The following is a 14,690-nucleotide window of genomic DNA, read 5'->3' on the forward strand; positions in this document are numbered from 1 at the left end:
TGAATGTGACCATCTATTTTTGTCCCCCTTCCACTACATATCTGAGGTCATCCGCTAGTGTTTCTGCCATTTCTTTAGATATGTGTTCATTTGTTCTCCTGTCGTGCCTGTTATAGAGCGTGGTGTCATCAGCATATATACCCATCTCACAAACAATTTTGTCAGGGAGGTAATTTCTGAATATTAGAAATAATAAAGGTCCAAGGATAGACCATTGAGGCACTCCCGCATTTAATATGATATTGTAGTGTTTGAATGATATATATATTACTTTAAAATAATAAAAAAAGCATCTCATTTTATGTGTGGTCGAATTTAGAGTCAAATATTTCCCATGACTGGTCTGTCGTTCGTGTGCATTGCAACCTCGCTAAATATGTATCTTTGTGCATGTTTACACTTTTGTCTTCTGATATTTGACATTTTATTGTCATACACAAACGAATGCGAGAGTGAATAAATAAATGCAAACAGGTCACTTGTGATATAGCCAAGATTTTATTATCATTTTTATTGTTATTATTTCATAGTAGGTCTTAACTTTTGGATGTCTTTTTAACATTAGGTTAATTTCCTTGACTTTAGATATTCAAGCTGTAACTTAACATTTTCGCTGTTCTTGCCAGGCAAACCTTTTTACAGAAATGATAAAGAAATTATCCTGTCAATCTGTTTAAGCCATATATGGTTAATTTTCATTATGATGCCAAGCGTTTCAATAGCCACGGAAATCACTTTGACTTGTTTATATTTTTATAGTCTATTTTATTTCTCATTTTAGATAATAATAATAATAATAATAATAATAACAACGTGATCATTTAACTTGGGGAAATATATTCTTTTTTTTTACCCGTAATAGAAGTACATTCCATTTCATCGCATAAACAACACCGTTATAAAGAAGAAAGGAAATAGTGTAATATAAATTCAAATTAAAAAATTTAATATAAAATTTATTTTAATATAAAATTTATTTTAATTATGAAATTCAAACAAGGAGAATGTGCTTCGCAGATTGTGGCAATAATTAAAAAATAAAAAAATATTATTACTACATGACTCTTCATTTGAGTAATTTCTGAGTATTTAAACTGTCGAATATATATATATATATAATGAATGACAAAAGTCTATATTCCAAATTTCATGATGTTAAACCATCTTACAATTTATTCCTTTAATAACACTTACAATTCTTGACAGTATCTGTTTCGTAGCACAAAATCAATCACTTATTATATCAATCAATGAATCTATTTTGCCCTTAACTTATCAGAAGAAATAGCAACAATCAATCCACCAAAAGGAAATAAAATGCGTTTGGACATGATTATAAACCGAAAATTGGAAGAGAAAAGCACATATATATTTTACATAGGAATCACCACTTATCAAGGCCCAAAGACCACTCGAGGATAAGGGTTAAGAGTGTACAGTAGTCAATTAGACAATATAGTAATCGTTAGTAATAGAAATTCGGCAAATTTGTTAACTTAATTGGAACAGCTCATCAAGAACTTGTTTACATTGGACTTGAAGACAATCAGATTGTAGTCAGCTGGAAAGCAGGAAAACGGAAGACAGTTCCACAGGCATGTACTTCTAAGAAAGAAGCTTTGTTCATGGAATCTACGTTTAGGTTTAGGCACAGATAAAGAGTGGGGGGAATTATTGATAGTGTTTTCAACTAGACGAGTGTTTCTTGTGCAAGTTTGGCGAAGGGGGACCATAGATTGAAGTTCAGTCGAGCACTTGCCATAAAAATAACGATAAAGCAAACTCGCAACATCTCTTCTGTGAGATAGAGGTTGCAGGAAAGAGAAAAGGATATCTCCTACGAGGCTACGAAGTCTATTTTGAACTGTATCAAGGCAGGACAAGTCCTTTCTAGCAGCTCCTGCCCAGATGTGGCAACAGTATAATGTACATATATAGATGCACTACGTATTTTCAAATATTGACTTTTATGTTTTTCTTCAAATCAGTTATTTTGAGAAAGTCATGTAATAAAGAAAAACGTTAGTGGATATATTTTTTTTTTTTAAATCTGTTTTTCGTTTTATTTAATATAGTCATGTGTGTGTGTTAACTGTAATTTATACTCTGTATCTGCAATATTTTTCTAGACCACGCGTGCAAAAGACTTCATAAAGATAGCTGTTCATGAATACACCGATCGGGTCCAGTCCAGATAACTGTTTTTGTTTCATGTATTCTTCAAGATTGCTTCCGTAACTCCTGTGGATGGCATCCACAATGCCTTTTATATTATCGTGACGTTTTGCCCAGTGGGGACGGACTAAATCTGCTCCAAATTGGTGGACAAACTGAAAAAAAAAAAAAAGTAAAACAAAAAAAAAAAAATCATGTATAAGAATAAGATATACAATTTATATTATCTATAATATTTTTTTATGCTACTGATGGAACTTTTTATTTTATTTTATTTATTTTTTTTTGCGATGTAATGAATATGAATACATCCGTGTTCGTCCACACAAGAATATAATTGGCTGATGTTAGCCATAAATACAGATGGGTATGCAGCATGAAAGATGCACCGAAAAAAAACTCCGAAAGTTTAAGCATATTAACAGCTAAGATTACGAACAACCATTCATTAAGGCGACTTACTTGATTCGCTTAGTGTAGCCAAAACCACTCAGCTATTTCAAACAAATATGTCCCTTTCTGGGATATATCAGTTTGTTATTATTATAGAACATTTACAGCTTCATTCTTGCAAGTTTTAAATCAAAATTTTGGCAAAACATTTTTTGATGTTTTTATCATTAAAGCAAATTTATACTTCTATCAATTGTATATCTGATTTCTAACATCTAAATGACACAAAATTAACCTATGTATTTTTTTATATTTATTTATTATATCTCTTTGGGTATTTCTTATTTTAATCATTGCATATATATACATTACATATACATACATACACATACACACACACATATATATGCATACATACGTACATCACACACACATATATATATATATATATATATATATAAATATATATATATATATATATATATATATATATATAAAGTGAAATTGTCTGTGTGTGTACATTTCCATACCAAATTACTCTGTCAATTTTCAGTCTACAGACTCGAGATTTGACATAAAGGGTATTGAGATTTGGGAAAATCTTTTTCATCGGTTTTCGGCTAGAAATTTGGCTGTTAAGAGGTCAAAGTTCAACAATTTGACCTTTGAGAACTCTACCGAACTCCTCTGCCAATTTTTGGTCTAAACACTTGAAATTTTAAATGTAGGTTACTTGGACATGGATCAAACATTTTAACTTGATTTGAGCCTAAAACAATAAATTTTAAGGTGTCAAAATTGGGGTCAACGTTTAAAAAAATTGACCTCTGCGATCTCTACTAAATTACTCAGTCAATTTTTGGTCTAAACAGTTGAAATTTTACATAAAGTGTATTCAGACATAGGGCAAGCTTTTTAATCATTTTTTTTTTGCCGAAAATTTGGCTGCCAAGAGGTCAAAGTTCAAAAGTTTTTAGATTTTACTTTTGCAGTTTCTAGCAAACTATTCAGCCAATATTTGGTCTAAACATTTAAAATTTTACATAAAGCGTGTTCAGACATGCAGCAAGCTTTTTAATCAGTTTTTCGCCGAAAATTTGGCTGCTAAGAGGTCAAACTTGAAAGAATTGACGTTTGCAGATTCTACCAAACTCCTCCACCTATTTTGGGTCTAAACACTTGAAATTTTATATGCAGGTTACCTGGACATGAGTCAAACTTTTTAATATATGCACCTAAAGTTATTAACAGTACATAGGGCCCAAGCAAAGCCAGGCTTACTGCTAGTAATTTTATAAAATCAACAGTAGGTTTTCACTAGTGCAATGTAAACTACAATGTATTGTGGACTAAATCACTATGGGGAGGCATGTCAAGTTTCATCCTGGTGCACTGCAATGGGTCCCAACTAGAGTAGGTAATTGAGCGACTTCACTGACAAAACTGTGAGAGTGTGAAGCATTCATTGATCATTATTCAATCACAGGCAACGGTCAGGTCTTCCTACTAGTATGTGTGTGTGTATATATATATATATATATATGTGTGTGTTTCTTCAAATCAGTTGTATATATGTACATATATGTATGCATACATATATGGTAGGTTCAGTCTTAACAGACTATGGATACCCACTGTAAGGGTGTTTGTGCGTGAAATTTATGTGGCAAGAGTTGCATAATCACCAACCACACCTCTCCTGAGTCAACATTGTTGAATACCAGTGGCAAGTTGAGGTACATGACGACTGGAAACAATGCGATAAGTGGAGAGCAGATACAATGCCTAGAATTCCCAAATGGTCACTCATCTGGTACTAGCAAGCCTCAACATTACTTCAGTGATCTGAAGAAAACTGGTGTGTCAACATGATCATTCCGTATATACGTTTATAAAAAAGTTTCCTTAAAGATTTATTTAATAAATGATGATTACTTTCTTTTGAAAAAATGAAAAACCTAAACGGTTAATAATTTTCAACTTTAAAATACTTATGGATGTAGAACGAATAAAGAAAACATATATTTATATTAAAAAAAAAAATAGTCATTTCTCGAATAGATTTCGAAAATAACTAGTAAACACAATGAAACGTTTTCAAAAACTCAAACGCATGCCAAGATTTACTAACCCAATTTAGTTTTCATACAAATCAAACCGAACAGTTAAGGGGAAATGACTCTAAATAACCTTCTTAACTAATGTATTAGAAAACAAAATGCCCCCCCCAAGACTTTTCTGTTTTTAAAAGCATCTACGTTTAGCATCATAAGCGGTTTTAAGAAATTGACTTCCAAACTATCACATCCTATCATATAATAGATGATATAAGACACATTTATTTTATATCTTAGGTCAAGATAATTGAAAGAGTAACTTATTCTGTTATTATTTAAAATCGTATTTAAAAAAATTTCCTCAAAATTAAGTTCTGATCTTAGAGGTTACAATAAAGTCAAAATTATTTTATAGTATAAAGATCCCAACAGTACCAAATAATAGAATATCACTGTTTATGGTTGATGAATAAATCAAATAACTCTAATCAAATCAAAATTATTATACCTATTAGGTGAATATATTTGTTTGCCTGTGTTTGTTTAAATATACAAGAGCCCCGTGGTAGCCAGATGGCTGCATATTGTGAAAGAAAAGCGAGTAAGTACAGTGTATTTACACAATTTTTATTTACATGAAAGAAACAACAACAGTGGAAACAACAACAGCAAGGAAGTGTTCAACACGAAAGTATTTGAAGTTATAGGATTTCTTTATACACCACGTTCCTCGTATTTTTGCAGTCACTTTTTTTCAGAGCAAAGATCGGATCGTCTGGGTTTCTTACCCGCGATGCCACTACGTACAGTTGACCATGGTTGAAAGTCGGTTCTTCCAGCCATACATCCACCTTGCTCAGCGTCTGGCCTTGACTGTTATTCTTGGTATGAGTACCTCCTCCCCCACAGAGAGTTCTGTCAGACACATATAGACACAGGGATTGAGAACGCACTAAAAATGTGACATTTTTGCATTTTTGCATGCATTTTTTGCATTTCCATACACCAAACATGGATATAAATATCACTAAAACATCCGCTGGGTCATAAGCTTCATTTCGGTACCTAACTTGCCTGGGTGGGTTGCCTGTAGGCTGAGATAAACCGCGTCTCTCTCACACACACACGCACACAAAGTAGGAAAATTTATAAGATGATATCTGACTTTATTGGATTGATGAATGGTTTTTGTGTGTTATGAGAGAATCTTGTAGGATCTATTTTCTTTATTTAGAAGTCATTAAATTTAACTCTGCGGTCAGAACTTATTTCTAAAAGAACTTGCGATTGATATCATATATATAAGCAGTATATATATATATATATATATATATATATATATATATATATATATATTTCTAATATTTAATACTTACCTTATATTAATATATATTCATATATATTTCTTTCTAATATTTAATACCTATCTTAAATGATTAAATGGATTAGTGATAGAAATAAGAAATGCCCAGAGAGACATAATAATTAAATAATATAATATATTGGCACAAATGTTGTGTTCATATTTTACCTTTGCTGCTGTAGCGTAGAAGCCAGTTTGTGCTGGAGGTGCGAGAAAGTCTATGACCATTGAGTGTCCACTATCATAAGGCTGCTTGATGTTGCTGTTGGCTGGGCACAGTAAGCAGTCGTCATTCTTGACGAACCGAGGTAGGAAAGCATTTAGTGGAGTGTTGCCAAATTTCTTGATTTGATTGTTGGTCTCATCCACCATAAACTGTAAAACAATAGAGAGAGAATGAGAAATGTACGAATGCCACAACACTGATATGATGATGTTTCGATCTATAGTTATTAAAACCTAAGATATCCCCAGGCAAATAGTCTGTCCATCCTTTTGAATCTTCACATTGCAAAAAGCTGTCTGCATGAAAAAATATTAATAGCTCTATTACATAGACCCGATTGAAATTCTTTGGGTTTTTATTCGGCATATATATATATATATATATATATAATTTATCCAGAGACTTCCATTACGGCAGCTCATCATGTCTCTGGCAGGATTCAAAACCCCCAGGTATTGTAGTTGGACACTTTGCTGCTAAGCTACGAAGGCCCTGTCTGAACTAACTAATGGCTTTATTGTTGATAATTTTTTTCAATTTGTAGCTGTTATTATTACGATATTTGCTGTATTAAAGCTAATGGTAATTGCACTTCCTAAGTGTGAATAGTAGTATTATTTGTGTTTCTGACACTATGCTTACCTAATATGGCTTATGTTTTATGATCTTGTGTCATCTGAACATGAAATCTCTCATAAAAAATTTTATCAGTTGAGATCAAGGTTAACATCGTCCTGAGATAGTCCCTTCATTGCTGATTTGGAGCATAAGCGAAAATGGCAGTCATAAAGCGGTTGCTGTTCAACTTATTGACTAACTATGCAAATTGTCAAACCCACTATACATATTCGTCTTTCATCCGCTGGCTTACTCTTTCAGAAGAACATATACTTGGCTCTCATCTCTGTCAGTTGATCCTCATAGTTGAATTTCTGCCAATGTAGCTGTTACATTATTTTTGGCATAATGCTATTGAGTATGATCACAAATTATATTTTTAGCCGCCTGTGATAAGAACGAACCAATCATGTACCAGAATCGCTGTATAAAATGCGGTGAATCTTTTGAAATTTTTTAGTTGTAGCTGTTTGTCTTGACACACTTAACACTGTTGATCTTGACTGGATTAATACTTCTATTCTTTACCTGGAATTCTTTACAATTTAAAGCTTCTTTATATTTATTCTTGCCCAGAACTGTGCTCATCTTCCGTTCTGTCTCCATTGGCGTCTTCTGATCACTCAGTTGTCTTGGTTAAGATATTAATATAAACAAAATGTAATAAGTCCTTAGATGTACCTCCCCATTGTACTGTATATCGATATTCTATGACCGATTGGAGTAACTTCCGAACATTTATATCAGATATACCCTGTGTTCCATGTTTAAAAAGAATGTGCTCTCTATAATATCTGACCTAACAGAATGGTTAATTGTCGATATAGATGCTTCATACCCTCCAAGAAATTCCAGTAAAAACCTAATAGCCAGCTGTGGTTCACTCCAGAATGTGCCACAGCCATTGTGTACAAATATATGTTATGAAACTAAAGCCACATTTGCTCACAACCACTATAAAAGAGTAATAAAGATTTGTATGCTTTGTACGTTAAGTTTAAAGTAGCTGAGCAGTTGCTTGGTTCTCACCAGTTTTGGCAAATACTAAACAAGGTTCTAAACATAGATGTGTCCTCCATCCCAACCATCATCAATGGACCTGAGGTAATTTCATCAGCATCTGACAAAACAAAGCTCTTTGCCAAGAATTTTACAGCAAATTCTACCCTCTTCGACCATGGCCACCTACCCACTGTATTTCCTCTTGTGACTGAAAACATGCTATGCGACATAAAAATATCTGTGCATGATATTTGCCAAGCTTGTCAAAGACATTCCAGTAAAGCAACTGGATCTGACAGCATTCTAATCATAGTGTTATAAAAACTTCAACTGGAACTAGCTCCCATACTTACAAAGCTATTTAAACGTTAAGAAGAAATGCTTCCCAACACTCTGGAAGACTTCACCAGTATGTCCCATATTTAAAAATTCTGGAGATCGGTTATCTGCCTCCCAATACAAACCAATCCATCTCTTGTGTGTCATGAGTAAGTTGCTGGAATCTGTGATAGAGAAATGGTCAACCACCTCAGCAGAAATAACCTTATTAGTGTCATGCTATATGGTTTTCATTCTACAGCTGATGTGCTAACACTAATATCACACAGGATTAGTGAATCTCACAACAAAGGCTTTGTCTCTGGAGTAATAGCTCTTTACCTATCCAACGTGTTTGATAGGGTAAGGCATCAAGGTCTACTTCAATATCCTCTCAATTATTAAATCCTTTCTCTCTGATAGGCTTATAAGAGTAGACGTTAATGGGCAGAAATCAGAAACTCATTGTATTAACGCTGGCATTCCTCAAGGTTCCATTCTGGGCCCAACTGTTTTTGATCTTCATCAATAATCTTCCAAATCAGATTCTTAGATCATTTATAGACATTTATGCAGATGACACCACAATCTATGACAACACTTCAAATGCTGACAATGACCAAGATTTTTCTGATTCTCTCTCTCTCTCTCTCTCTCTCTCTCTCCTGATGTTCAGTATTGAAGTGAAATGGGGAAAAATGTGGCTGGTTCATTTTAATGCATCTAAAACTAATCTTCTCTCTTTTCATCATCAATGCTCTGATCCCCATCTGGCCCCAATTGAAATGAATGGCTATCGTCTTGGAGAAGTATCATGTCTTGTCAAGCTTCTGGAACTGACCTTTATTCCTGATCTGAAATGGAACACATATATCAAATCTGTTGCCAAAACTGCTGGAAAAATGGTTGTATCATTGTACCGCTCCAGTAGGTATCTCACTACAAATACAATTCTCTATCTGTATAAGAGTCAAAACTGTACTGTTGCCACATCTGTGCAGGAGCTGCTCGGCGCAACCTATCTTGCCTTGACAGTTCCAAACCGGCTTTGAAACCTAGTAGGTGATGCCATTTTCTTTTCCCTGCAACCTCTTTCCCCCAGAAGAAACGTTGCAAGCCTGTCTCTGCTCTATCATTATTTTCATGGCAAGTGCTCGCCTGAGCTCCAATCTATGCCCCCCCCACTTGCCAAACTTTAACAAAAAAACACTTGACTAGCAACAACCACTATCAACAATTTTCCCCCACACTATCTGTGCCTAATTCTAAATGCAAATTCCATGAACAAAGCTTCTTTCCTAGAGTTGCCTGCATGTGGAATACAGTCCCATTGGCCTGCTTCACAGTTGGCTACAATGTGGTAGCGTCCAAGTCTTATGTAAACAAGTTATTATTGACCTGTCCCCTTAAATGATCAAATTCTACCCAATCTACACCATTAATGATTACTAAACTACCACCTTATATTTATTAACCCTTATCCTCGAGTGACCTTCGGGCCTTAATAAGTGGTGATTACCTTGTAAAATAAAAAAGCTTCTCTGACTGCATTGATGCTTTCAATTTTTGCTTAGAACAACTGCATTTAATGTTTGCGATTGAATAATTTTCTTTTCTCTATGATAGTTATTTCTTCTGCCATCTTTTTTGGGGTAATTTTTCTATTACAAGAATGGTCTACACTCAAGAGCAGTTAATGTCCATCTTATAAGCTCGTTTCTTTGCAGTTTTTTGCTCAACGGGCATACCAATATTCCATGTGTTTATCATTAGCCTGTTTTTTTTCTCTCTTCTTTATAATGGCTTTCTTTATTCCTGCTCATATAAACAAAAGCCACCAACCACAGATTTCTGGACAGCTTAATAGTAGAATAGTCATTTTGTTAGCTCACCTTTTCTAGATCTTCCCAGAATCCTGTTCATAAAATTTGTTAGGTTTTGAACTGAAAAGGGGAAATTAAAATTTATTTTCAACTAAATAAGTCTTGTAATCCACTCAAATGATTTTTCAAACTTCTAAAGAGATAATTTGTTTGTGCAAACTCGAAAGAATAAAACAAACGTATACAAAAAAATTTTTTTTTCAAAATCATACTGAACGGGAGGAGGGGGCAGGCTGAATGGCCCTCTAAGAGAATGCATGTATTCTGTGCCATTCATTGGATAAAACGAGATAATTTGAACACTTCCCAGTGATAACTAACAACAATGCCAGCCTAGGCAACAATGACGCCTAATGTCTCTATTTTAAACATACCAAATAGCGAAGGTGAGGCATGTCGGATTATATGCAAATGATTTGTTTTGCTCAAGAAGTTATGAAAAGATTCCTAGCAGAAAATCGAATTATAAGCACAAACCATTTTTTTTTAAATTTCCATAAAAAGATGAGTAATGAATCATTTAGATTATTATGTTTCTTTTGTTTATGATAGAAGTTATAGAATATATAGTGAAGACTTAATGATGCGGAAAAACGACCAAAACTGAAGTCTGCCTATCGTTTACTCCTCGGGGGAGCTAGTAGTACCATGCCAAAGACTTAACATCTCTTCCAGAAACGTTCCCACAATGTGAGGAGACCAAGTTACACATCTTGGTCTACAATAGTTTTAAAAATGTGCGTTTATGATGAGGGCATGTTTAAGTTTCGACTTACAAAAAAACAAAAACAAAACAAAACATTTTTTCTGCTATTTGTATTTGCTTTCAGCTATGAGAGGCTACTTTTCCTCAATATTCTGACCTTTAAAGTTTAAGGTCTCGTTATATTTTTTGTAGGTCCTATTGGACTTAGAGTGTAAGCAGTGTTTTTATCAATATTCATCCTTATCAACACAATTGAAGAACTTGTTTTGTAAGCATTTCTAATTTTAAAGACTGCCTTATCCATGGAGTATTTCAAAGATCTCTTGATCAATTTATCCTTAAGTCGTCCAGTTTTCCCCAACGTACCTTAATTGCCCTTGCTGCCCGATCAAAATCTTGGTCGATGTTCAAGATAAATGCAGCGCTAGTTTCTGTTCCATGTTTTGGCAAATCCAGTACAGGAAAAGCATCCAACAAATAATGGTAGCTGACAGTGTCGATGTTTTGTGGTAATTTGAGAGCAGCCTTCAAAAGAAAAAGAAACAAATAGTCACTGAAATAAAGGGATGAATAATTAAAATAGATTAATAAACTTTTTTTACATTTAAGATACTTCTTGAACTAATAAACCAAGCTGAAATCTGTGATCCTGATTTTTATTATGTCAAATTGTTTTAGTCTAAAAAAGGATGGGGAAAATACCTACAAGGATGGCTTCTTGAAACCGACCAGAGCAGATATTTTAATGATAACAAATAAGTAGTTCATTTTTTATTAAAGATTTTCAATTTCTCTTATTGTATAAGTGGAAGGGCTCCTGGTGCCGTTTTCCCATAATTCGCCAAGAAACTGCCTGATTTAACTAAAACTTTTGATTTGGTTGAATAGAGATAAATATATAGTGTAGTATAATAATTCTTCAAGTTCCAAATATCAAGTTTTCTCAGTTGGTTAGTTATTACTTTTCAAAAACAATATTATTTTGTATTGGGACTAACAAATCAGCAAAATTATGCCATTGATATATATATATATAGTGAGTTATAAAATATATATGGCGATAGTAAGTTATAAAACATATATAACTTACTAACTAGCTCTACCTACGTATTGAGCACTGTTAAAGTAAATACTTAAAGTTTACGCATAACTTTAGACGTTCATATATTAATTTATGTGAGTAAATGAAGTAGTTATATGTATATATAGATATATGCATCAACCAACACCTACAAACCATACATGATTTAGCAATGAACACGTGCAAAACATACATTAAGGAAAGCACTAACCCTACATATATCCACTCACTTTCTAACCGTCCAACCTCTATTATTAAGCACATACCAAAATCAATAGAACTTAAATAACTCCTTCAATGAGGAAATATTCAACAGATACAAAAATACTTATAACAATACACTAAAAAATAGTGGATACAAAAATGCCGACATTAAATGCAATAGAAACAATTTAAATACAACTAAATTTAGTAATCAAGGAGAAAAATAATCTGGTTCACTCCCCCTTCGACCAAATGGTAAAAATTAAACCTGGGAATAGGTTCCTACATCTTATAGATAAACACTTCCCACCATACATAAAATCTTTACTAAAAACATTTTAAAACTTAGCTACAACTGTACTGAAAACCTGGAAAGAATCATAAAAAAAGCACAATAATAAAATACTAAGGAGAAATAATTCAACTGCAGACACTAATAATAGCAGTAACAGAAAAACCTGCAATTGCCAAAGACCAACTAAATGCCTGCTAAGCAATAATTGCCTCATCCGCAGCGGTATACCAGGCAAAAATATACACCGTAAAAAATCCAGAAATAGAAAAATTCAGTACCTCAATGACCTTTAAAAACAGATTATATGGTTATACATTAATAACCTACCAAAAACATCAAAGAATAGTCTAGCATAAATAACTTAGCAAAATGAATAATAAAGTGTATGCTACAGACACCTCATTTTTGGTAGACTATTGGAATTTAATCAAAGCAAACAAAACACCTTTAATCGAATGGAAAATACTTAGGAAGTTTAAAAGTTGTAGTTCATTAACTTCACCCTGTTACTTATGTTTAGCGGAGAAACTTGAGATTATTAAATTTTAGGACCATGAAAAATGATTAAACATTAAGGTAGAATCGGCTATAAACTGCAAGCACTTTGGAGGCTTTGCTTTAAATGAGATGTAAAAAATAGCTATTCCCTTTATGATAGAAATACATAACCCCTCACTCCCAATATCTTAATTAATAAATGAACCAATGGAAAAGTTAAGAGAATACAAAGTGGTCCTGGTACACCACCGATCAATTACTATATTTACTTAAAATGGACACGCCTCTAGTTAATAACCTACCAAAAACATCGAAGAATAGTCTAGCATAAATAACTTAGCAAAATGAAGAAAGGAGCCACCCTCTCGTTACCCCACAATTCTGTTTCAAACCCTACTTCAGATACCACGTTTGAGTGAAAAAATGTGACTCCCATCACACCACCTTTATTTAAATCATATCAATAAGCCTGTATATCTATTCACAGACTGTTAATCTGATCATGTGTATGCATACTTTATTTTGAAATGAATAAACAAATAAATAAATAAAAACAGGAAATAAATGAATTATGAAAAGCTAGGAATAAAATGAATAAATGGAGCTTATCAATAAAATAGATGCATAGTAATGCACCACCTGAAAAAGAATAACTTGCCATAAAGACGTAAAAAGCCATAGAAACGGGATATAAATTAATTATGAATAAAAGCTAGGAATAGAATGAATAAATAAATACATGGCACTTATAAATAAAATAGATGGATAAGGAATGTGCCACCCAAAAAACAAAAACTAGCCATAAAAACTTAAAAACCCATAAAAATGGGATATAAATGAATTATGGATAAAAGCTAGGAATAAAATTAATGAATAAATAAATAAATAAATAAAGCTCATCAATAAAATAGATGGATAAGGAATGCACCACCAGAAAAACTAGCCACAAAGACCTAAAATAGAGCAACAATGATGGGGGTATAATATTACTTCCAATTCAAAGTTAGCACGTAGACTAATTAATAACCGCCAAATTAAAATGAAACCGATACCTCGCCCTGCTCCGACAGCTTGACCAAATGGGATTGTACTCCCCTCCTCTTCTTCCCCCCTAAGCCTACTTCCCTTCTTTACCACACCTCCCTCCTTAACTCCTACTGTCCGCATTCACAAACTGTACACCTCCTTTTCTTTTATAATATAAATCACACCTGAATATTTTATATATAAAACAAATTAACCTTGAATCTGGTTTCAGAAGTGTTTCCTTCCTTGGTCCGACAAGGTGGGTCTCTTTGAACTAAGATTCGACTGTAACATGCATGCACATATGTAACCAATAATGTTTGTATAATAAACACACACACACACATATATATATATATATACATATGTGTGGCTTCTTTGGAGTGATACAAATCAAATAAAACAAAAATACAAATTATAAACGAGACAATTATTGTGATTTAATACTTATACTATACTTGTTTTGCTTCTAGATTTGACATTTTTATATAAACGTAATGAAAGATTCTATCCTCAGTCTTAGGAGATCCTCTTTCAAAGAATTATCACCACTGCACCAAAGGAGAAAGGACAGATTCATGACACCCTACTTGTGTTGGTATTTATCTTCCTTCCTCAGGAAGCTCTAACAAGTTCGAAAGGTGGGGATTGAAAAGCCAGTATGCAAGAGATGTGTACACTGCTTCACAAAAAATTCCCCAGCAAATCCGTCTGCATTCACCGGTACGTGCATCTCAGGCGATGAGCAATAAACTTAGAAGAGTAGGAAGTGGACTTTGGATTTACTTTCAACAGCTGCGTAACTCTCACGTCTCTTATTATGTCCTTTAGTAATATTTTTTTAA

General features: G+C 33.4%; 1 protein-coding gene across 1 annotated transcript in view; it reads right to left on the minus strand.

Annotated features, from left to right (window-relative positions):
- Positions 1–1,138: 1,138 nt before the first annotated feature.
- Positions 1,139–14,690, minus strand: part of LOC145249448 (L-gulonolactone oxidase-like) — a 59,623-nt gene continuing 46,071 nt past the window's right edge. The window contains exons 10-12 of the mRNA XM_080111046.1: positions 11,108–11,266; positions 6,157–6,363; positions 1,139–2,330 (exon numbers count right to left, since the gene is read on the minus strand). Coding sequence (XP_079967172.1) covers positions 2,100–2,330; positions 6,157–6,363; positions 11,108–11,266 — 597 coding nt within the window. The 3' untranslated portion in view covers positions 1,139–2,099. The remainder of the gene's footprint in view (positions 2,331–6,156; positions 6,364–11,107; positions 11,267–14,690) is intronic.

Source organism: Euprymna scolopes, chromosome 1, assembly GCF_053919585.1.
Source record: "Euprymna scolopes isolate OS-2025 chromosome 1, ASM5391958v1, whole genome shotgun sequence".
Taxonomy (NCBI): domain Eukaryota; kingdom Metazoa; phylum Mollusca; class Cephalopoda; order Sepiida; family Sepiolidae; genus Euprymna; species Euprymna scolopes.